Genomic DNA, 25,450 nt, shown 5'->3' with positions numbered 1-25,450 from the left:
ACCCACACAAAAGAAACTAAAACACAAGCTCTAAAGCAGCCCCAAGCTCAGGGTTGAAGCAGACAAGAATCTGAAAATGACAGTAAGTTAAGCAGGGGGCAGGGGATGGGAGACAAGACTACTTACAGAAATCTTATTTTCTTTAAGCTGCTATTCTGTTAATGGTAATACACTTAAACTATCTCCACAGAATGCCATTTTCAGTAAGACAGCCAATCCCTGTGAAGCATTTTTTCTTTCAATTGAGTCTCTTTAAGCAATGCGCTTACGATGGAAAAAAAATCAGGACACTCAAATGTACTTCTCTGCAAAGTAATAAAAATCTAAGCAGGGTGATCCCTCAGTTTTTATTATGAATGATGCATCATGATAAATCTAACAAATCTCCAATGCATAGTTTTCCTCTGCTGCTTAAGACTTTTCAAAGAAAGAATAAAATTTTAAAAAGCTGAAAAATCCAAACCAGAATTTCTATTTTTGTAGAAGGCACATCCAGCAGTAAAGGATTTTGGGGAAATCATCACAGAATTGCCACAGAACTATTTCAACACTACGCTCAAAAATTCAGAGTATTCATGTAACAACCACAACACTAATTCAGTGTTCTCTTTTCCATTATCTGATAGATAATCAATAATATACTACAAAGTTTCTTCCTATACTTCTGCTATTTCTTCACAAAGTAATCAACACACTTTGGTTGTTAGACAATTTCAGTTTTGTAAGGCGAGCCATCACATCCAATTTGAAACAATGACCTTTTAAATACTAGTTTGAGAATTACCAGTGTTTTCCCATTACTTACTGAGATACTCCTTCAAGGCAAACACTTGGAGACGAGACAGTTTCGTTTCTCTCTGTACAATCTCCTCTCCACAATAGCGTGGCAGAGACTTTATTAAGTCAGAAATATGAAAGCCTATAGATTAGGAGAAACTTTTATTACTAATCTCTTTGAACTTTGGAGTCGTTACTTAATAGAAGACATAAACACAGGAGACATAAAAATTTCCCATTCAAAGGAAACAACCAGACTTTCAAATACGGCTAATCATTAAAAAACCAAACCAATCAAATCCAACTGAACACCAGAAGCATAATTTGGAAGAAGTGCCTGACTAGTATTTTTGAATTTCTGTACAAAACCAGTATAACGACAACACAATTAACATGACTAACATTAAAAGAAGGTAAAAAGATCCTAAGTTTGATACCAGGAACGAGAAGTTTCCTCCCAACATACAGTCAAGGACTTTCAGTCTTCTGACACTGTACTAATGGGATTTTAATTAGGATAAATGGCAGAGTAGTCAGTCATATCGCACACAGATTTACTTTGATAATAAGGAATTAAGAGGATAAGATGCAGGTCACTGTGCTCTTTTTCTTTGCCAGTGTTATTGAAACAAATACAGGAATTGGTAGAGTTACCTAGTAAGTGTAGTTGTAACATGACAACTACTCCATGATAAGTGTCTGCATACCTGCTCTTCCCTAGTGGAGCAGGTAGGATATGAGTGCCAGCTCATACCCTAAACACTCTGCAGTAACATGGACACCTGCAAAGAAACTGCAGATGATAATGAAACTCAACTTGCCTACTGGCCTTGCAGTTTTTATTTTAAATCATCAGTGAAACAGGATTTTCAAGAGACATTTACCTAGATTTTTTGGCATGGGCTGTTAAGTTTTTATACCAACAATACACACTTTTTAAACTTTAAGCTTTCACAAATTTGGTTTGCATTAATATTACCTGTATGTCCCTTTACAATAAACAATTTTCAACTAATTTCGATTGTAAGAAATTACTCACTCTAACTTTACACAGTCAATTTAAAAAATACGGTAGCAGTAAATTCTGTGAATAAATAAGCTCTTAATGTATTTTCTTATGGATTTTGAAAAATACTCTTAATGGCCACATCATAAAAAATGTAATATTCCTTGTTGTTTTCTCCCTTTTAATACAGACTGGAGTGAATAAAAGGAACTTATGAAATTTAGTAGCATTTGCCTGCACTCAGATACTCCTTAACAAATAAGTCATTACTCTTACCTGACTCTTCTGCTTTTGCCTTTAGCTTTCCATTTATGGCAGAAAGAGTGGCCATCCCATTAATCTGGCCAGCTGAATGAATCAAGGTTGCTTTACATCCTCCACAGCCATTGCCTTGTAGCAAGAAATAATACCGGCAAGATTCTCCTTTCAGTTCAATTTCTGGAACTTAACAAACATCACGACATAACTGTGAAACACTCTCAGGAAAACAACTTTAAAACAAACTATAATCCACCATAAAAATTCTTCCATTTGCTTTCTTCTGTTCTGTGAGAAATCTTACTAATATCTTTTGAGGAGACACAGTAACTACAGGTGAAGTTCAACCCCTGTAAAGCTCCAAACTGAAGAGTAAAATAAATGAACTACAGCAGCAAAGCTCAGCTGCTCTATGCTGCTGGCTTAGAGCAGCACCCAAAAACCAGCACTGCACTCTTTCTAATGCAGACTACAAAGTACACCTGGAAACTCCAACCACCAACCAAGAGAAGTTTTTAACTGCACTAAGTAACAGGCAAGCCTTTAACTGGCAAAGTTACATTTTTACCATGGAACATTGAAGAGACATTTTTATTCTGCTAGGTAAAAACAGGCCTTTCTGCATATGTGCATTGAAGTAATGTAAGTGTTCAATGGAAGAACACACAGATGTAGAAGGAAATATTGTACACGCTCTTCCCAAGGACACTGCATTATTCATTAATAAAAGCTTCACTCCCTTCTTTACCCTTGTGCCTGGATAAGAGATAAAGACATTCTATTTTTAAACATTGGCATATAGTATGCAGTTTTGAAAATAAATTAATGTGGGACCTGACAGTAACAGTGAAAGAATGGGTTTGCTATCTTTTTACACAGAAAACATTTTATAGCACCTTGATAGACATAGAAATCGAGAAAATGAATACTTCTTGATGTACTAAGTTTCAAAAGTAAATTAATTTCATAATTAAATGTCTCAATAATTAACTTGACAGGAACTTAACATTTATTAGTATCATAAATTTTTGTTAGCAACAAATACAAAATATTCCAGTGTTTCTTGAAAACTTTAAGTTGGACACAGAAGGGAAGAGAGGGGGAAGCCCCACTACCTCAAGATATAAATTCAGAAAAAGAAAAAAGAGCAATAAAGAAAAAAAGATTCCAGAAATGTTTTCAGATTGTCCTGTTCCCTCTGTCATTTGAAATATATTCCTTTTCCAGTTTATCTTGGCATCTCAAAGCTGATTCCTCATGGGTAAGCTTTTATTTCACATTTTAACCTTAGCATTTGACAACTACCAATTCCAAGAATTATACCTTCCCAGATGGATGAGAATAAGGATTCACAAATCCTTAGGACCGTCAGATTAGTGGTAGCTAATAAAAAATCAGTAGTTCTCAACTAAACAAGAAAATACATTTAAACAGCCACATTTCTCCTCCTATACTAAATTTTACACAGGAGACTTAATAAGAACCTATTGTGTGTTACTGATCACACAATAGTTAATACTTGTACAAAACCTTTCCACTGGAGCACAGGACAAATATCCTGCAGACACTGGGGATCTTGTGCTCATTTGACTGCATCAGTACTATCTCTCCAATAAATACAAATGCTGCTGCTATGACCAGCTCTATAATCACATCCTCTCTACTCTATCATTTCCAAACAGGCAGAGATAACTTTCAGTCTATATACTGCCAGCACCCATTTTATAATTAAGCTTCTTGTCCTGTCATACAATTCTTCCTAATCCCTCTCAATTTTTTTCTGTCCCTAAACCTGAAATAATATCAGTCATCAATATAAGCCATTTTCATCTGCATATTTGTTTTAAAAAGTTGTCTTGAGTTGGCAAGAAAAATAGTCACTGTTCCTTGCAATCTACACGGATTATATATTAGACCATGTATAAACAAGATGATGAAAGAAAGCAGAATTCAGCACCTCATCCTGTCCTAGATAAGTACTTAAGCACTGGGCTACCACCAAGTTCATTTTAGCCTGATGTTTTCAAGTGCCTACAAACCTCACAGCCACTGCTTGTACAGTGCCTCCACTTGCAGGGCACATTTACTGGCCAACTGAGAAACTTCCCCCAGCCTTGATCTGTACTGATTCTCTTCTCTCACTTTCTGAATCAGATTTCTAAGCACTGGCACAGTGCATAGGAGGAGACAGCTGCCATCAGTACAGCCCCATAAGGAAGGGGCACGTTCCCAATCACAAGTTTAGCACACGGCTCTCAGGTGAATGGAGGCATTCAGCATTTCTTAATATTTGTATTTTCCCAGGAAGAGATTGAAATTAAATGCAAGTGCACTGAAGAACCTCTGGAAATGCTTAAATGAGAAGGGAAGCACCTCAGTGAAGTACACTGGAATTCCATCTGCAGAAGTAAACCTCTGTGCCTGTGGATTTTACAATCACCTTAGAAAGATGTCTGGAAATTGGATCTTAACTGACAGACAGGACACAAAAATGGTTTAAAGGAGATGCTTTGTTTCCCAAAACTTGCCACGATGCTGTTATTGTTTTTCCTCCAAGTTTGCATAGCTGAACTTGCATTCACCAAATCTTCTCGTGTCCATGAAGATTACAATAACTGACTTCATTTCATTGAACTTAAAAAGAGAATCCCAAATGTACAGAAAAAAATCACCATATATATATATATATATATATATATACACACACATACATAAAACCACAACCAAATACACGTACCAGAAATGACCTTGGGTTTCTTAGCCAGATATTCCTTCCATTTCTTGGTGCTCAGCTGGGCAGGAGATGGGATCACTACACTACTTACATTACATGGCAATGTAAATAAAGCTCCTACCTAAAGAAGGAGACAAAATACAAAACATGCAATATTAGTGAAACCTGTTTTACATTTGATTCTTGAGCTACTGATCTGGTGTTATTTCAAATCTACTTGAAATGAAGAAAAATATCTCTGCTTAATACATCTGTCATTCACATCAATAAAAATGGAATTCCATTTGACACAAAAGCTGTAAAAATTGTGGTTAGTTTTTGGTCCAGTTGAGAGATCATTCACTGCTGAATTTCCATTTCATACACAAAAAGGTATTTATTATGTATTGCAAGTCTCTCAATAATCTGGCTACAAACATTTTTGTAGAGTAGTATCCAGAATGAAAAGAGAATTCAAAGGTAATAGTTGGCATCAGTGGCTCTGCATTCCTTTGAAAAAAATTCCTTTTCCTTTCCTATTACCCTTGTCCCTTAACCAGATACTGGACTATGTTTGTGTCTCTAAGCAGACTTCAGGCTAATAAGCACTATCAGAAAAAAGGCACACATATTTGAATACTCAAGCAATAAAACAATGTTGTTGCAAGTGTTGGAAAAGCCAACAAACATGTAATATTTCCAGTAGCAGACTGAAAAAAATCCGTATGAGACACTGCTATTTTCAAAATATATTTAATTCAACATGTGCAGACTCTAAAAAGTAACCTGAGAACATGTTGTAACTGTTTGAGCTTCTTCTTTAAAAAAATTAGTAGAAATGCAAGGCCTTAAATTGTAAAAGGTGTTTTCAGTGTTCCTAAGTAAAATGAAGATTACCTGCGATATTTACCAATATAAAACCATTTAAAAAGATATTTTTGGTACAGCATTAGAAAAAGGACCTTTTCCGTTTCTGGCTAAGCTAATGGAGAATGGAGTAGCAGGGGAGAAAAAGAGTTACTCAAAACCCAAATAAACTGAAAATTAAACATACAGCCTGATAATGGGATACCATCTCCACAGGAAATAAAAACCGTATGTTATTAATAATACCTGTATCAGCATTTTCAAATTGGAGGTTTTGTTTTGATTGGCATAGATTTATTTTATAAACACTAAAAAACTTTCCTAAACAAGATGCATTACCCTGTACTTAAAGGTGATAGAACATTCACGAAAAATATCTTCAAACTAATACTGTGGCTATGAATAATCTCACTATCCCTCCAAGGCAGAGGAGGGAAGGAATAAGTAGGATTGTAAATGTTTCATGAACTCTTTTTATCCAAAATCAGAATAATCACATGTAAAATAAAAAGCTTACCATTTCACAGTAACTAGATACATTTGGTAGGCTGCACACAAGCCTGCGTTTTGCTAAAAAAAATCAATAGTTCAATTATGGTAGCAGAGAAATTATCTGTCAGGATAGGATTAAAAATTAGAAAATGTTTCAGGAGATTGAAATTTAGCTGAGATAAAGAGAAAACTGTTCAGTGGGTATGTATAGCATGGACTTTAAAATTCATACTTGCTTTAGAACTAAATATTCAAGAAGCTTATATAGAAACTAGGTTTAAAAATATTATTCCTGTATCTTTTACAGGCAATATACATACCTTCATTTTTCTGCTATACATAAATAAAAAGTTTTTACCTTCCCAGAGAGAAAAGAAATCTGCTCCAAAAGCAATGTAGATGTCTCCTTGGTATTCTTTCTTGACAGGCTCCTGAACAGAACAGTTTAAGGAACCTTATCTTCACAAAGAACTATACACCTCTGTTTTACAAATCAAGTTACCACCATATTTGAAAGAAGCATTGCAAGTATCTAATTTTTGATATTACAGTATCACAAAACATAAAAAGCTCATCTTTCTTGGTAAAGTGATACACTTGAAAATGTTATATGACAAAATACTACACTGACATCTCTATTATAGACTGACAGAAACAGATATTTATATATTCAAAATCATGGCAGACTTACACATCCTAAGGTATTATTGGTACACCAAGACTAGTACCAAAAGTCCATACTTTTAAAAACCCATAGTAATATACCTTGAGATCTCTGCAGCACACACACTCAAGAGAGAACTCATCTGCTGTATCTTGCCACAGATTTTGCTGCTGCACAATAAAAACATGATTTGTAGACAAATGTTCCTATATTTTGAAGCATGCTACCTTCATTCATTAGAAAGGCTTGAATTTTTTTTAAAACTTACACAGAATAAACAAATCTCTATTCTTTTCCCACAAAGAGCATGCACATCAACAGACAAATTATACATGCAATAATATCAACAACACCTGGTTATTGGTAGTGTAATTTAAATTTCAAAATTTAAAAATCCAGTTGTGAAGAATCACTATGACTATTTTGGCAGGCTAAAATTGAATGAACCCTTGCCTGTCCTCATCTATCTGTTGCTTCCATGGGAGATCCTGATTGTTTTCTTTCTGCTATAGACAATTATCAGTAGTAGTTTAGATCCTTAAAAAAAGGGATACAGCTCAAATTCCAGATCTGATATAAAAATGGAAGGTAGATCAGACAGCATCACCATCTGTAAAAATTCCAGTGCAGGACCATAGTAATGAAAAACCTGAAAAGAGATCAAATAAAAACCTATATATATTACACTACATATAATTCTATCTCAGGAGAACTTCCTCAAGTGGTTTGCTGGAGGCATTAGCCTTACAGATAACATCTGAAAGAGGTATAAAGAAATACAAAAACACTTCACAATGTTATATTAAAAATAATTATATAAAAAACAAGGAAGGTATTTAATTTTGTTTAATAAATATGACTTTGTAGAAAGTCAACAATGTGCATCAAATGAGTTCTAGCTCTCACCCAAAATAAAATAAGATCTACCAGGAACAGACAAATGCAGTACAAAATGCACATGTTTTAACAATGGAAATAACAAACTCTAAACTGATACCAATTTTCATAATGCTCATTTTTGTTTTCATCAACACATATGATTGTGGAGTTCCCATCAATTATCTACTTCCAGTAGAAAACAACAACAGTGAAACAGCAACAGTGTAAAAAAAAAACCCCAAACCCAAACAAATTTTTAAAATTAAGTGGAAAAGGTTATATAAATACAGAATTCATAATTTAGCTATTTTGATTATTAAACTGAACTAAGTTTCAATTTTTACTTGAAAAAAATCTGGTATTGTAGTCCTAAAGACAAACAGATGAAATTTTAAGAACCTGCTTTGAGAGCACACATGAACAAAAGAAGTATTCCTCAATCTTACCCAATCATTACTGCTATACTGAACTTTCAGTTCCAACTAAGGTTTACCCAATTACTACTTTTCTCAGGAAAGTAAAACAGATTAATTCTAAAACTCAAAGTAAGATCAAGAATAATACTTGCTTCTGGCAAAGCATCAGTATTCCTTGATTGCCACTCTTTTTTAACAGCAAAGCAAGAGCCTAAATTTGCAGTCCTGAATGTCTTTGCTGAAGTGCTCTTTATACGAAATTCTGGAAAGTCTACTCCTGATCCGAACTGGAAAAAAAAAAAAAAGAAGACAATAATTGTGTCAAAAAGAGAGAAAAATTATTTCTCTTCAGCCAGTTAGATGTGTTATTATTTTTAACAATTAGTATTATATTTGTTTCCATCAGATCCATGAAACTAAGAAAAAATACTAGACTTAGATAACCAACTACTAAATCCAAAACTGTAACAGTGAAAATGTAAACAATGTCACAAAGCTCTCCATTTTTGCAGAAACATTATACATATGCTTGCAGTAATGACCTACAATTACATGATAATGATTTGTGATAGATACAAAATTAGATTGTTTTGTAAGTTCTAAGTAAGTTCTAAGAAATATTTCAGAGGGGAGGCTCTGGATTTCTGAAGTTCAAATCTTGATGCATTGATCTCATTTATTATTTCATCCTGCCACCCACCCAGACAAGTTGCACATTACCTTTGAATTACATGGTTGAAACCAAATTTGGCTTAAGACATAAAATGCACTGCACAATAAATGCTTTAAATGAGGTACACAGATGCTTTAAAAAATAACCACAGCTGAAAAAAGTAATTTTACCTTTCTTTCCCATATCTGAATCTTTCCTCTCCAGAGTTCTTTTAAATCAATAATATTCATGATATCATCTGAAGATACAAAGTCTGCTGATAGATAGTCTGCAATCTTTTGCCAGCTACTGTAAAAATACAGAAGAATTAATCTTACTGAATTTAGCATTACAAATGAACATACAGAGCAGTTTGACAGAATTTACCTATGACCTCTTAGGACTAAACAGTCTTGTGTATGTCAAGACAGACAATAAAGCTTTATATTACACAAAGTAAAAAGTATTATAGAATTGCTCATTCAGGCTCTGTAAAGGAAGTTGTTCATATGCTCCACGAACATGACAGCAAAGAACTTTGACATCAAATAAGACTGGCAATGGCAAGCTGCAAGCACAACATAGTAAGGTTGGGTGTTAAAGCTGTAGCAAAGCCTGGTAGCCATCAGTGGGGCTATCACTGGTCCATCTGGATGGTTTGTAGTTAACCTTCTACATGGAGACATGACTGCAGCACAAACATTATCCAAATTCAACAAGAGAGAGAACAGTCAGTATCTGTGGGTTCTGGTGTCCATCTGACTTCTAAGGGAAATCAGCACCATCAGCAGAACAAGAAGAATAAGTGAAATAACTTTCATCAGAGATCCTCTATACCCAAATAACCTCACTTTACATAAAAGCCAGCAGAAAAATTTATTCAGTCAAAAGATGGTTCTACAGGATGATGTCAACAAGCACTGAGACCAAGTGTTTGTGGAAGTCTCTGAGTAAGTTTCTTGTCCACCACACACCTCAGGAAATACTATATAGTAGGTATATTATTTATTCTATCCAAGGACTGAACATTCACCTTTTTAGTTTTAAACAGTTTTATTAATTTAAGATTAATCTTAAGCACATATTCTATGAAGCAAATTTGAATCTTTTGGCCATGGAGGGGAAGGAAAGTGCAGGAGACCTTGCCAAGTTATTCAGCCTCCACACAATCATTCACTGCATGGGATAAAAAAACCCAAACCACTGAGTTTTATATGTTGAGACATATCATGGCCATTATATGCCAATTAGAGGAGGATAGTAAGGGAATTACTGGACTTAACGTCAACTTGAATTAATAGTCTCAGTAACTCTTCATAATAACAGAATCTTGAAAAGCATATGGGAAGTAATAGAGCATTTTTACTCCATTTTCAAAAGGGACAAATGAGACACTCTACTTTCCCTCCCTGAAATGTAATACCAAAGGTAACATAAAATTTAAAGTAAAACCAGCAGTAGTAAGGATTCATGTAAAAAAAAAAAACAGTAAAACTACAATCTATATGTGATTATGTAGCATAATACAACTTGAAAACATTGTATCACACTGAAGCCACTAGCAAGGGAAAGGGAAAATATTTTACCCTTTGCTCCCACAGAAAACAAGAAGTGCAGAGGACTGGCTTTTTTGCCTGCTTCTCTGGTTAGAACATGTATTTACAATAAATCAGGTTAAGTAATTCCTGCCCTCATACAATAACAGACAACTAATTTATGTATTTTCAAAATATACACATAAAGTACTCAAGATGCTGTTTCTATTTTAACCCACTGATCTATGCTAACACAAAACAGAAGTGGCCTTGTTTTAGCCCTAAAATAAATGCCATACCCTTTAGCATCACTTGCTGCAATAGTGATCTGTGCAGAGTGCCACTCTCTCAGGTGTTTCAGGGCACCGATAGCAGGTAAGCAGTCCCTTAACTTGGGTCCATCTCGTTCAACAGCCTGCAGGATTACATCAACCATTGCTCTGCCTAAAAAACAGTTGTATATGACTAAAACTATCATGATTCAGTGAATCAGTCAGTCATTTAAAGATAACCAATACTATTCTATCATTGATTGCACTAAAACAGGCAAAAAGATCACATAACTTCAGGATTTAAAATACTTTTCACACATTTTAGCTCATCTCTTGCTGCTCCTCTTAGATGAACACAAAATATTTCACCATTCCCTCAGTGACTGTGGTTCAATACCCTTCGCTCTCACTCAGCACTGATAAATGAGATTTGTCTCCTGTACAACTAAGCTATGTAATTTTCCTACTTTTAACACTCTAAACTGCTATTTTTCATTCTTCTTGCATTCCTATGCTATTCCAAATCAACTTCTGCAACATTATATAACCCTAACATGCAAAGTGATCTGTATCTCCAGTTTACAAAATCCGAACCCAACGATTCTGATGCATTTTCCTTCTCATCTTCTTGGCTCCCACCCACAAGCAAGCAGTTGTCAAACCAGATGTAAGCCTGATGTCAACATCTTCCTTTTTCATAATAAGAAACTTCCTATGTTGAGTTTTGTATTGCTTACTGTCTACGATTACTTTGGTACCATTTCAGATGGATAAATTTATTATACAAACAGCTATCTTAAATTCTACTGAACTACAGCCTGCCAAAGAAACAAGCAGCAAACTAGTCCTCAAGCTGATCTGCAATGCCAACCATGCTCAAGTTCCTAAACTACCTGCAAGAGCTGCATTATGTTAATTCAGCTACCAAATTAACATCCTCTGAACTTTTCCATTCACTATGCTTTTACCAGATGAATTTTTAGAGCAGTAACTAACAAGATAAACTCCAGCAAGACACTTTTTAAAGAAAAATTACCTGGGGCAGGCAGTTTATCAGCTAGTTGATGCAGACTTTCAGCAGCTTCATCATAGATACTGAAAATGAAGAACAACATGTTCAGAACCAAAATATAAATGAAGTCATTTAGAAACACAAGTTACAACTAATGAATAGTACCTGATGTAAGTATCTTACAGCTTTGAAACTCTGTGCACAAACATGCCTAGGCTATGAGAAATCATCTCTTCTTTTACTGAGACAGAAGTAGGCCTAATGACATCAAAATAATCCGAAGGAAAACTGGAAGTAGGATTCAAGGCAAATTAGCAATAAATTTTTGTATATATGTTAGCTGTTAGGAAACTGTTCAGTTATCCTATAAAAATCATCTGTAACTAAAAAATTTAAAGCTATGCTAAACAAAATAAAAGTATTTTCAGTACTAGTAGGGGATTGTTCATAGTTAACTCTTGCTTCGGTAGTAACTCCCACTTGTTAAACTTCTTGATCCCCTTGGGTCATCACAGTTAGATGTCAGAACATTATACTTTAAATAAAAATATTAATACACATACTCAGTCAGAGACAGTGACTCCCAGCTATTACTGTCATCTTCCTCAAAATTTTGTGTGGTTCCCAGGTTCTCATCAATGCTTGTTTGGTATGAGTCTTCATTTTTCTGTGAGTCAACATTTATTTCCTCCCAGTCAGAACTGCAGAACTAATCAAACAAAAAGACTTAAATAAGCAAAAAGAATTTTGAACATCGTGGTTTTAACTTGTTCTATAGAGAAGCAGACAGTTGAGGAACTTATACTCTAAAAGAAGTGTGCCTTACCTGATAATAACCACAAATAACATGACTTGCAAAATACCATTTCTTTGTGCCTGGAATACCAGCCACTGAGCATGCTGCAAAGAGATAAAACAATTATTTAAATTAATTAATTCACGACAATCTATTCTTTCTATTACAATTAACATGTCTGTTGAAAGACTCTGTAAGTCATTTAATGTGCAACAATTACTTGAGTTCTACTTTCCTTTGGTACCGTAATTAAGTTCTAAATATATTAAGGAGTAGGTAAGTGTCTTGGTAAGTGTCTATTACTGACCCTCTGACTGTTAGTAAGTAAGAAAACCTTTGACCTCTTCTCTATTCTGGGTAATATTGCTTTCTATTTGCATGTTCCGTAACATACCTGAACTAAATGACAACTTTCATAAAAATGATTTACAGAGTTCACAAAATGAGATGCTCCGTCAACATTTCTATGCAATAAAAAGCACAGAAGTTGAAAACAGCTTAACATTCCCATCTTCGTGAATTTTAAGAGCTTATAGTGGTTTTCCCACATGAATCCCAATTATATGACACCTGTGACAAGATGAGCTTATAACAGTAGATATATAAATCAAGTAAAGAAGTAAGAAAGTACTTTTTTAACAAAAAACCCCACAAAACAACAAAACACCAACACCCAGCCCCTAAGAGTACTACAGCAGATCTTCAGAAATCTATTCTAAGATGAAAAACTGATTTAATATTCACGGATTAATGTTCTGAATTGTTACCCAACAGACAAGTATTGCTTCTACCGAAAAAAATCAGAAGACGTTATAGGAGTAATTAAAGTATTATGCTTCCCAGTGACACAAGAAACAAATCTCTTTCCTACTCTTTGCTCAACTGGACTGAAATTTGTCAATTTTTCAAAATCTTTCCCTGTCATTTCTCGCATCCAGTCTATCTAATCATCTCCTAACACCTTAGCTGCTGACATAAGTTCTCCACAGAAACAGGAGCAGCAGGAACAGGCCCATACTGCAGCAACTGGGTTTACTTAGATTTCTGCCTTGTTTCCCCTAATAAAACATGATAGGCCAATTCCTTGATAACACTTGCCCTTACTGTCCATTGCTAAATTTACCTGGGAACGTGCTCGCATGTGCATTTATAGATGCATTACAGCTTTCTTTCAGGAACTGACACACGTTTGCAGCAGTTGCAGCTAGGAAAAAAAAGTATTTCTTAAAACTAATGAATTATGGAAGTTAAATCTTACTTTCCTGCAAATACAGTATAAATTTCAGTGTGATTTTGGAAGGTGAGTTTAGGGGAGAAGGGGGAAAGGGGTTGGTTGAGTTTTTTAAGAGAAATGTCACCTGCAGATTTGCAGTTTAAAAAAGCAAATTTTCCTAAATTCTCCTTTAGGTCATGCTCAGGAACGCATTACACGGCAGCATCGCAATAAAGCAGGAACACCCCCACCCCCCCCCGAAGTTTCTGCAGGTTAGAGGCACCAAAGCCTTGCAGCCTGAAAGCAAAGGGGTGTTTAGGAAGGCAGGCGCCAGGAGAGCCCCGCGGACACCAGAGCAGCGCCCGCCCGCCGGGCCCCGCGGCCTCCAGCCCCGTCCCCCGGCGGTACCTGCGGCGGTCGCTGCTGCGGGCCCGCCCTCGGCCCTGCGCTCGCCCCAGCTCAGGAGCAGCACGTAGCGGTCCATGGCCGGGCCGGGAGCGCGGCCGGGCCGGCGCCGCTCCGGAGGCGCCGCTCCGAAGGTCCCGCGCTGCCGGCCGGGCACCGCCCCTCGCAGGGCAGCGCTTCCGCTTCCCGCGGCCCCGGCGCGGCGCTGCCTGCGCGCCGTGCGCCCGGCGGGATGGCGAGTTACAGCAGGGCGGCCCAGGTGAGCGCGGCTTCCCCCTCGGGCCGGCCGGGGCGTTCGCTGCCTCTGGGACGGGACCTCGGGGCCGTGAGGGAGCGGGCGGGCACGGAGGGCTCCCAGGCCCCCAGTGGAGCGCCGCGGGGCTGCCCCCGGCGTTGGTCCTGAGGGTCCCGCTGGCAGGAGCCGCTGTGTGCGGCACGTCTGGGGGACAGGAACTCCCGCGGGCGGCGGCTCGGGCTGTGCGCGGTCTGAAAGGTGCGTGTGGGGGAGCCGTGCCCTTCACCGGGAGGGACAGAGACCTTGGGCGTTAAATATGCTGCAGTTCAAGTAGCGATAATGGAAGCTTGCAGCAGGAGATCTGCGTTTTTGAAACAAAGCCGTCAGGGCCGGTAACCTTTCGGTGGTGTTACACATGTATACATCGCACTGCAGTGTGTGTATCGCAGTGCTCTGTCCTTTTAAAGGTTATTTGAAGGGGGTGGTGCTGAATATTTCTTCTAGTATTTTTGAAGGTAAAAGAAGTGTTGGTCTAATAAATGAAGCTAGATTATGGTAGCGTGAGCTTTTACTGTGATAAGTACTGACCCTCTTTCTTTTCAGCAATGGGCTACTTTTGCCAGAGCCTGGTACCTCCTCGATGCGAAGATGCAGCCCCCAGGAAAAATAGCAGCTGCCACTGTAATGAGACTCGAAGGCAGACATAAACCTATTTATCATGCACTAAGTGAGTATTGCAATGGATGAGAGCAAATTTGCTTTTTATCACATGCATGTTTCTTCCAATTTCAGTTTTAAAATCAAGCCTGCTATAAAGGATTACATTTCTCAATTGTTTGTAAATTATAAATGAATTGGTTTTCTTTCTCATCTTTTTCCATCATACCCCTCCACAACTTAATGTTGTTTCTTTACTAATATGTATAAAGGATATTATGATTTTGAGATTCATTTTGAGTAGCTGAATTGCAGTGGGCTGTTCTTTCATTTTTTTAAAGACCTCAGAACATGTTTTGTTAATCTTACGTGTAAAAATTTAGTTCACATGGCACATAATGAAACATCTGAGTGCTACCTTTCAGTAGGTACACAGCACCACAGTCTTGGAGTGCTTCATTCTGAATAAGGTGCAAAGAAGTCCTGTTTTCAGGAGGCAGTGGGCACAAACTGAAACACAGGATGCTCTGAACATCAGATAAGATATTTTTTACTGTGAGAGTGACTGGAAGTCATTCCCCAAGAGGTTGTGAAGTCTCCATCTGTGGAGATTTTCAAAACCTGGTCCTGCTTTCACCACGGGGTTTGGATGACATGACATTCAGAGGTCCCTTCCTGCCTCATACATTCTATGATGAGGAGATTGGTACCTGTCTGATTCTTAAATGGGAGACAATCATTGTTGAAAGATACCTTTCAATTTAATGGTTTAAATAAAACCATAATTTTGTTTTTCTGCAGATTAGAATATTCGGCTGTAAAGATGTATCTGTAATCTTGTTCATTACTTGTAATGCTGTAGTGCCTGTCTCATGGGGATAAGCATTTTATAAATAATAAAAAGTTGATCCTTTACACCACTGGTACAGTGTTTCCTGTAATATCCATGCAAATTTTTCCAGAGACATTGCTGAAACATAAAAGAAGCCTTGAAATTTGCTCATACATGTAAAGTGTACATAGCAAAATTATACTCGATCTATTTCGTAATAGGAGGTAGGATTTGTAGTGTTGTGGAGACTTTTAAATGTCAAGAGTTTTGCTGTTGTAAATTTTGCTGTATCCACAAGATGTCACTGGAGACTTAAGGCTGTCTTGAGAAATAAAGCAGACACTGAGAGGAAAATGTTTTGGTTGCCCTGTGCTAAAGAACTGTGATACTTTTATGTCTGTGAAGTTTTAAAGTCTTGGAAAGAAGGACAACTTTATTTGGTTTAAAATATTCTGTAAATCAGTACTAATGCTTTACACAGGTTGGCACCAATTGGTTGGTTACTACTGCTGAGACATTTAGAAGGACAAAGTATGCAGGAACTTGTGGTTGATGTACCTGATGCTTCTTTTCTTCTTTTTTTTAACTAAGAATTATTTTAGCGTCTGTGAGATAACAGCTCCTTACACAGAATAACATCATGGGCATTTTTTTTTGTTGTTTTGTTTTTAAATGGTATTAATATTTGTTAATTCAGTGCTCATGGAAGTGAAAAACTGTTGGCCACAATTTTCTTAGATGAGCTTATTCTTTCATCTTTCCAGCCAAAAAACCAAAAAGTCATGAAGTTCAGTGTCAGTTCCCTGATATTTATGTAGACAGAGAGCATTTTTAGAGCTGAACTGTCAGCAGTGAAAGGCTGCAACAGCAAAGATGTGTAAATTGCATTTGCACTTCAGCTGTAATTGAAAGTGGAGCATTAAAAGCACACAAGATTAAAAAATAATAAAAAACTTAAATAAGGTGTGAAAATTGCTTTGATTAATTGCTCCTATTAAAAATGCATGGTCAGTTTAAGCCCTGCTTTGTATAGCTGCTTTGTTACCGACTCAAAAATATTTTAGTCAGGTGAGCCTCTTCAAATACTTGTGTTCTAATAGGGTGATGCAAATGGGACTGGACAGATCATTTTCGTTTTAGTTGAATGTGTGGTTACAGCTTATACAGCTGATCAAGATCATTACTTCTGAAATTAAAAACTACATCTTTTCTCCTATTTATGTGATTTTTTTTTAGATAATACAGGTTTTCTTAGCACTTTATTAGTAAAGAATATCCACTTAACTGTTTCTGGCAGGGTGTTGGTGATAAATTACAGACTTTGCATGTAAAAAACTTTTGATAATAAAGTTACTGGTATATCTCTAAACATACATGTATATGCTGTAACATTCACTCCTGTTTGATAGATGAAAATGTGGGAGTTTTCCCAACAGAGTTGGTTTTTTAGGGTTTCCCCCCCACCTTTCCCTCAATGCAGTATTTTTGTTTCTTTTATATATTTAGCCTGAGAGTGTAACTACATAATAGAAGTATTTTACTTACCCAAATTGTTCAATCCTTCAGTAAGCACAGATACTGTTTTTATGAAAAAGTAAAATAAAAAATATTTAGGATCATTTGGAATTAACCTTCTTTTTCTGTGGTTCTTTTTTTTTTTTTTTTAATATAGGTACATATGCAGCATAATGTGTTGAATAGAATAGAAATTTGCCCATAAGCCAGATTTCCAGATCTTAGCTGAATAATTGCAATGGTTTAGTCGTCTGGCTTGATGGTATTTTACCTTCTCACCTGCCTTCTAAACTGATAGTGCTAAAAATAGTAATTAAGGTTGGTATTTAAATGCTGATTTGGATGTTTTGACTTTAAAAGCTCAGATTTTAAATTTGAGTTTTATGGAAGGTGTATTTATATGCTACTATCTATGTATTGTACACATAATAGTTGTTTTGGTTGATTCCCTCTGTGGTTTTCTTCAATATTTTCCACTTATTTCTACCTTGTAGATGACTGTGGAGATCATGTTGTCATAATAAATACAAGACATATTGCCTTCTCTGGTAACAAATGGGAACAGAAAGTGTATTCTTCACATAGTGGGTAAGCTTTATAGTAAGTAAAGCTTCTGGTAATGAGCTTGTGGTAAATTTAATGTCATATTTTCTTAATAGTTGAAGTCCTTTTTAGCATATTGCTTTAAAAGGGAATGCTGGCTTAAACTTTTAGGGTTTTTTGTTTGTTTGCCTGTTTGCATGTGTTAAGATATTTTAAATGGCATAAACCTTTTTCTTCCTTTCTTTTTTTCTTTCTTTTTGTTGTTTTTTTTTTTTTTTTATTTTTTTTATCCCCAGTGTATGTTGCTAGGGAACTTAACTCAAAAGTAGTCAGGGAAATTGAATAAGTTAACAGAATTGGTGAGCCGGGTTGTGTCTTGTGTTAACCTCTGGACTCAATGATCTGGGCTATTCTGTTTATTGTGTAATAAAAGGTAATTTCATTGGCACTACACATTTAAGATATATATATAGTCACCAACTTTAATTACTTTATCCTATTAGGACCTATTTACCTTGCAGGAAATACTCAATCAGAGGATGAAAAAAAAAATTGGAAAAACAATTTAAAAATGAAATGCTCTCAAGCTGTACTGATGTGCAAGTACCTTGTTATATACAGTAGTGTAAAATACATTATTCTGGCAGACATAACTTGTTTACAATAGAGAGTGCAATCATCAATGACAGGGTGTCAGTGATCAGTTCAGTGCTCCTGATGAGTAGTGTTACTACTACATAATAATCTCTAAATGTCACAGTGTATCCAGTTGGAAGATCGATAAATCACATTGAGAAAGCTGATTTTGCTAGTGGTGCAATCCTGAAATTGCTGAATTGCTGAGAAATTCTTGTTGAGAGCTGATGGAAATTATTGTGTGCTTTTTTTTTTTCCTCCACCTCCCCTATGACTTAAAATTTTCTCTAAACACTTAACATGTAAGTTAAAGCACTTGCATAAGTATCTAAGTTGGTTTTGAATAAGTAAAAAAATTGCACACTTGAAACTAATATTTAAGTCCATGCAGCTCAGTGGACATGTCTTAATGATGCTGGGCTTATTTTGATTTCACTTAGGCTGATTCCTAATGATATAATTCAATCAAAATGAAACTCAGCTTTACCTGACTTCCATGTAATTTCTTACTGCATGTTATCAGGTCATTAAAAGCTTATGCATAAATCTGAATTAGTGTAGCTTCAGTATGTGATATAGGCTTTAGAAAGGTGGATCCATTGCAGTAAAACTAAAATTTTATTACTGTAGATATGCCAAGTCTTACTACAGCAAGAAAATAATAAATACAGTTCAAAATGGATGTGTTTTATGTCAGCCACAGACTGGTTGTGAGTCTTGATCATCTGGAAATATTTCAGAGTTCTGCATATCTTACTCCTGTTTTATTGTATAGCTGTTATGGTGTACTTAATAAGCAGTTTTAAAAACATACCCATCTGCTTGTGAAGCACAAGCTTTTTCATACTCAAGTGAATAAATAAGAACATAGAAGTGGTGTTAAAATTAGATAGTTGACAGGATAAATAAAATACAGTTTTTGGCCTCGTGAGAACACCTTCCTTTTCTGAGTCCCTATAATACCATTACACTATCATTCAAGATGTAGTGATACTTATGATAACATCGTGCTTGAGCGTGAAGAATTCAGCTTGTATGTTTGCTTTGTTTTTCTAGTTATCCTGGTGGTTTCAAACAAGTGACAGCCACTCAACTCCATTTGAAGGATCCAACTGCTGTAAGTGTTTTCCCCTTCTTCTCTTTCATTTGTGAAACTGGTTGATTTCAAGTTAATTAGTTCTCCTAAACAAATGGGATCAGTTAGGTATCTAAAGTTAGATTACACACATTCTACTAATGGTTCTTAGAAGCTTGGCTTGGGACACCATTTTTGTAAACAACGTTTCTGGGGTTAGATTGTAGGTTGTGTATTTTTGTCATTTTTCCATGCTGTCCAAAGGAGCAAATCAAGCTTGTTTGCTTCACTAATTTTTCACTTATTTACTTCCTTTTAGTTTCAGGGGTCTGACCTTTCTCATAAGTGAACTGCCATAAGTTTGAGTTAGCTAAACTGTACTTCAGCTTAATGACCCTACTGCTTTTTTAAGAGCCAGCAAGAATAATGCTAATCTTAAAAAGTTAGAAAGTGCATCTGCCTCTTTTCCCAGTGAAATTCAACAGGAGGTTTTAAGTGATGATGTTTTTTTAAATCTTTTCTGCAATGCTGTGTATTCATGGTCTGTGAAGGAAATGGAAACGATGGTTATGTTGAACGTAAGCATCTTTGTTGTCTATGTTAGACTGTTTAAATTCTGAAATGCAGTGTTCATGTGTTTGTACTGATAAAAAAAATAGGGATCCAGATTGGCATGATCCATTTTGACATGTTGACTTACACAGTTGTAGAATTACTTCTACTAGAGTTTTGAATGGACAGCGTTGGAGGACTGAATTCTCGTTAAGTACTAATGTTTCAGAGCATGATACAAGACCCACAGAGATTAATAGATACTTACATTCAGTTTTGACTTTGAAATGCTTTTATATGGGCCACTTTATGTATAAAATATAAAAGTGTTTCTTCATTTTCCTAGATGTAGTGGTTTGGTTCAAAATATCCATTACTTACTTATTTTCCTTCTGTGAGATAAGAATTAGGAGAAAGCAAAGCAGGCACAAAACTTAAAAGAATATAAAGAAGTTTATTAACAGACCTAAAAGGAAGGAAAAAAGTCAGACTAAACCTTCAGAACACTTTTGTTCCCCCCACCTTTCTCCCTTCTGCCACTGACAACACAAAAAGACAACCCTTGAGATTTTCAGTCAGGTTACCACCTCTATAATAATCTTTTTCAGTTCACTTAGGGAGAGGAGTCTCTCTTGCTCATGCTATGGAGACATCTCCACAAGAAGCAGTTCTCTCATGGCTTCAATGTCACAGCGAGACAGCCACCTGGGTTGGTTCTCTGCTCACGTGTGAAAGTCCCTTCCCTTGACTCACAGCTTTCCCCACAACTGCTTTCAAGGGTCCAATCTCGAGCTAATGGGGTACCATTTTAAGGATGAGCTGTTCAGAAGCAAAGGTTCTCTTCACCCATCTCTGGGAGCATCTTCATCTCTAGGAACAGAGGTGCCAGAGCAGAAGTGGGTTGTCCACCCCACCTCCTCATGTCACACAGGAAATTCCACAGCTCACTTTGTGGGATGTACCTTCTCTCTGGGGAACGTCCGCATTTGGTAGCAGAGTCTCTGATCTGTACTGCCGAGATTTGGAGAAGGCACTCTTTCATCTCCTCCTTGAGCTCCTGGTGATTCTTCTGCATCTTATCTTCTGCTTTCTGCATAGGTGTTTCCACAGCTGCAGTTCTTGCAATATGTTGGGCCTTGGCATATGCCTATTGCACACTGCTAGGTACTGTAGAGCAGCAGGTAAAGGTAGAGGGGCAGGAAGATAAATCAGCAGCAACATATCAATGATTTGGAAATCCTGGTTTGTCCCAAGTCTGCCTTATACAAGTGCCAGTACTCAATAAAAAAGTGATCCACCATATGAATTTGCCTGGTTTCTGTTTTTACTGTCATACCTTCTTTAAATAAAGTGAAACTAAATCCTACATTTCCATATAATGTTCTGTCTATAATTTTTCAAAACAAATGGTTTTGCAAGCAGCCTCTAAGATAGTTGTCATTCCTTTGGGAATTACTGGTAGTTCCATGTCTAAAATGGATTCTTCAATATATTTCATTTGAACTTCAGGCAGATGCTGAGCGCTGGGAGGCAGTGTAACACAACTTGTTAGGGCATGAGAATGGGATGTTCTCTCAATTACCTTCTGGCATTCATTCTGAAATACCTCTTTTCTTGCCAGACTCATAGATGAATTTCTCTGCAAACAGAAGAGGATTAAGTGCATTGCCAAAAATGAGGCATGTTGAACAAAGGCTCAGGAAATGGTGATGTGGCTCAAGTCTTGGTCTCATTTAGCAAGAGACACTATTTTTTTTAACACAATGGTGGAGAGTCTTCAGCAATTAACTGTCATTCTATTGAAAATGAAGCATTCAGTTGTCTCATAAAGATATCTCAGACGTGTTTTTGTCATAATTAGTAGTAGTGGATGGTAATTTGGCAAGATACAGTCTGTATTTGTAGCTGTAACAGATTTTTATGGCTAGAAATATTTGTTTACTAGTTGAATTGTTTTGGTGTGAAATGCATTGGGATATGACAAAAATGGAAATTATGATGACGTTTTATTAACAGGTTTTATTTTTAGAACTAGCTTTTAAAACCTGAAAACGTAGTACTGTAAAGAGAACAATGCCAGCCCGAGTAACATACGGATCTTCAAATCATAATCTAAGTGACACATCGTTATTGTGGAGACTTTTATATATCACTTTATTTCACTTCCTTTTTCTTTCAATTACATTAAATTCAGTTCCTGTGAAGCCAGTGGAATTAGGAAGATTGTAAGAAGCAGGCTGTATCTTCCTGTGGCATCCATATGTTCATTTTGTAAAGTGTTACTTTTGTCTTGGAGGCTACTGCTGTTTCTCTGCCCTTGGACTTACTGACTCCTGCTAATTCATCCTGGTAGTGCTTCATTAGATGAGTCATCATTGCTTTTGGAAATAGTGCTGTTACAGAAATTAAGGCAGTAAATTAATGGAAGAGACTATTTCCAAGGAAAAAGATGTTGTAAACTTGTGTGGTGCTACATAGAGATTTTCCAGTGGATTTGACTATTTTCAGTTTATGTAAGACTTCCTGAGTGTGTGTGTGTATAGTAGGACTGTAGGAATGCTTAGCACTGTCTTGACCTATGTATATCTAAATTCAAATATACAAATCCCCAAGATAAATATTTTTCTGTTAGTTTTGTTTCTAGTATACAAAGTGTTTCTAGGAAAAACTGGTTCACAGCTAATGGCTGGTTAAAAAGATTATAATTTGATGCAAAATGGTATAGTTATGCTTATGTGGGGGGGCTGAAAGCCATATGTGTAGTTGTCAGAATTTAGACAAGGTTGCTGTAGTATCATCCCTGACCATTTCTAGCTCCTTCTTAAGGTACCACCAAGGTTGATGATCTGATACTCTCTCTTAATGGAGGCTGACCCCAATGTATCTCTCATATATTTGGAGCCTGATATTCTTGCAGGTGGTAGTTAGTGCTTCAGAGGGATTGTGCTGAATTTGAATGTACATGTGCCTTTTTTTAAGGGCCATAGGATGATTCAAATTGAACAGAACCTCAGGAAATCTCTAGTCCAACTTCCTGCTTGAAGCAGTGTCACCTGTTAGGTCAGATAAGGCTGCTGGGGATTTATCCAGACAGATCTTGAAAGCTTCCCATGGCAACCATTTGTAATCCCTGACTTCTCTACTTCGTTGAGAGGAATAAAAAACTTCACGTGTCCAGTCATAAGTGTTTGATCTCTGATGTATAGTTTTGTACCTGAGATTGGAAAAATACTACTTATTTTTTTTCCCCACTGCTAAGTATGTTTTATGTTAATATGGGGCAGTGAATGCAAAAAGAAGTCTGCGTAGTTGATGTTTTGTATGGAGCTTAGAGTTTCTTGTTCATTTTGCCAAGTTTTTCAGGACTTCAGAAAAATTTGGGTTTATGCAAGGGTGAAAATTAGTGTGTTGACAAAAATATCAAAAGTACTGTCTAGCACATTTTTACCTTAAATATGTGTGAGTTCATTCAGGAGTCATGCAGAGAGGAGTGTCTCTGAATCTGTTTAATTTCTAGTGTTTTCAGTTGTCTGCTCTTCTGAAGAATAGCAGAGAATAGCACTCATTTATTGGAGTTGGCTGGGCTACTTTAAGAAGTGCTTATTGAAGAAAAAAACCCCAGCTTGTTCACATTTCTGTGACTTAGATTGAATGTAAATTCTTGGACCACCCATATGCAAAACTGTTAAGTATGTTCTTTAGGTGTACCATGAAACTTTATTGCTGTAGTTCAAAACAGCCACTCTGTTATTCAGGTTAATATAATACTAATATTCTGTATGGCAGGAATAATACCTTAGGATATAAATGGGCAGGCAGCATTAACCTCCATTGGAGGTTGCTAAAAAAATCTGATTGAAAGTTTTGGTGTGTTTTTTTTTTGCCAGGACAATCTTTTGAAAATAAAGGAAACAGGTAAACTTTTTTATTTGAGGTGTAGGTGGTTGGAATGTGTAGAGGTTTGGGATTTTCTTGGCTTTTCTTAAATAAAACTTGTGGAAGTTTTAGTAGCTGGAAAACTGCTGGTGGGCACGAGACCAGCTCTTTCAAAATTAGACTTCTAGGTACTTGATACAGAAAGACTAAAAGATGTAGTTTTAAATCTCAGATTTGAGAGGGAGCAAAGATTACTTGAAAAACATTCCTGGAAAAATCTTACGACTTTTCATTTAAATGCCTGCGAAGTAATGTTGTCAGATCTAATCTGTAGAAGTAGATAGTAATCCTGTTAGGACAGAGTTTTCAATCAATTTTTCTTTGATTTCCTATTTGAAAGGTAGGCAAACTTGGCTTTTTTTTTTTTTTTTTTTTTTTTTCCTGGCTCCATCAGAAACTTGACCCTAGAAAAGAAAAAGAAGAAATTACATTTGGCTAAGACCACATGCTCAGTTAGAGGATTGACCTTTGCAGTATTCAGAGGCTGTATTGCCTGTGACCTGCTAGGGAAGATTATTAAGTGAAGCAGGGTAGCTCTATGGAAGTGTGCCTGGAGGGAGCCTCCAGGGGTGTCAGGGTTTTGGTTTGTTCAGCTGCTGGCTCTGATATGAAGGAGTTTAAAATGTTCTCATTCTCCTTTTGAATGCCCTTTAGCAACAGCTTGCACGTATAGACTTGCCATTATATCTGCCTAATAATGGTCTTTTGAAGAAAAGCTCAGACAGAAAAGACAGTTAAATCTTGCTGTTGGTATTTGAGAACCTATTTTCTTTGCATCAGTAAGGAATAATTGATAGAATAATGTGTACATGCTAGAACAGTTAGTAGTAGCATTTTCTTCTATTACTAGGGAGTAATGTTTTTTAATTAAGTAGAACAAAAGTTCAAAGTCTGGATTAGTAAGTACACAAGTTAGTTTTGCATGGGGAGGAGAATACTGTTATGGGGCATGTTATCTGGAAACCTCTAGGTGATTTGAATAAGTCTTAGAGCTGACTTGGTCGTTTTCTTCATAGTACACAAAAATAAATGCTTGTATTAAAAAGTCTTAATCCATTCCTGATTTTTGAGTCAAGTTAATAATTTAAAGAAAACATGAGGCTTTGCATTTTTGTTAAGTGCTAAATATAGTGGAAAGCCAAATGACATGCATGGAAGTTTAATTTTTCTGTGACCAAATGATTCTGATGGCAGTATTGAGTATATTCACTGTTGCTGTCAGATGTAGAAAGAGAAAGGTCTTTGTGTTATAATGTGCGGTGAAAAGAACAATGTTGTATGCAGAACAGACAACCATGAACTCGTAGAAGGAAGATACGGTATCAAACTGTGCCTCCAAGTAACTGCTGTATCTCTTGAAATTCTTCTAGGGTTTTTTTGGCATGCCTTGTAATTAATCACTTTGTTTTCTCTGGAGCAATGTGTCCTTCCCATGTTCTAGAGTTGCTTCCTGTTGATTATTGGACTTAATTCAGCTGCTAGGGTAGACTTTCTTCTGGAAATTCAGCCAAT

General features: G+C 36.5%; 2 protein-coding genes across 3 annotated transcripts in view; one reads left to right on the top strand and one right to left on the bottom strand.

Annotated features, from left to right (window-relative positions):
- MTBP (MDM2 binding protein) overlaps window positions 1–14,036 on the bottom strand; it is a gene marked incomplete at its 5' end in the record, with an annotated part of 29,261 nt that extends 15,225 nt beyond the window's left edge. The window contains 13 exons of the mRNA XM_082284523.1: window positions 806–919; window positions 2,054–2,227; window positions 4,779–4,896; window positions 6,472–6,544; window positions 7,332–7,426; window positions 8,225–8,359; window positions 8,916–9,033; window positions 10,559–10,703; window positions 11,568–11,626; window positions 12,107–12,252; window positions 12,370–12,443; window positions 13,463–13,543; window positions 13,961–14,036. Coding sequence (XP_082140649.1) covers window positions 806–919; window positions 2,054–2,227; window positions 4,779–4,896; window positions 6,472–6,544; window positions 7,332–7,426; window positions 8,225–8,359; window positions 8,916–9,033; window positions 10,559–10,703; window positions 11,568–11,626; window positions 12,107–12,252; window positions 12,370–12,443; window positions 13,463–13,543; window positions 13,961–14,036 — 1,408 coding nt within the window. The remainder of the gene's footprint in view (window positions 1–805; window positions 920–2,053; window positions 2,228–4,778; window positions 4,897–6,471; window positions 6,545–7,331; window positions 7,427–8,224; window positions 8,360–8,915; window positions 9,034–10,558; window positions 10,704–11,567; window positions 11,627–12,106; window positions 12,253–12,369; window positions 12,444–13,462; window positions 13,544–13,960) is intronic.
- Window positions 14,037–14,133: 97 nt separating this feature from the next.
- Window positions 14,134–25,450, top strand: part of MRPL13 (mitochondrial ribosomal protein L13) — a gene marked incomplete at its 3' end in the record, with an annotated part of 32,713 nt that continues 21,396 nt past the window's right edge. For both annotated transcript variants that reach the window (XM_082296979.1, XM_082296980.1), the window contains exons 1-4: window positions 14,134–14,216; window positions 14,796–14,919; window positions 17,691–17,784; window positions 19,432–19,492. In XM_082296979.1, the coding sequence (XP_082153105.1) occupies window positions 14,190–14,216; window positions 14,796–14,919; window positions 17,691–17,784; window positions 19,432–19,492 (306 nt within the window). In that variant the 5' untranslated portion in view covers window positions 14,134–14,189. The remainder of the gene's footprint in view (window positions 14,217–14,795; window positions 14,920–17,690; window positions 17,785–19,431; window positions 19,493–25,450) is intronic.

The sequence above is a fragment of the Coloeus monedula genome, assembly GCF_965178545.1.
Source record: "Coloeus monedula genome assembly, chromosome: 1".
NCBI lineage: Eukaryota > Metazoa > Chordata > Aves > Passeriformes > Corvidae > Coloeus > Coloeus monedula.
Note: the sequence above shows the minus strand (reverse complement) of the source record. Positions and strands in the feature narration are given on the sequence as shown.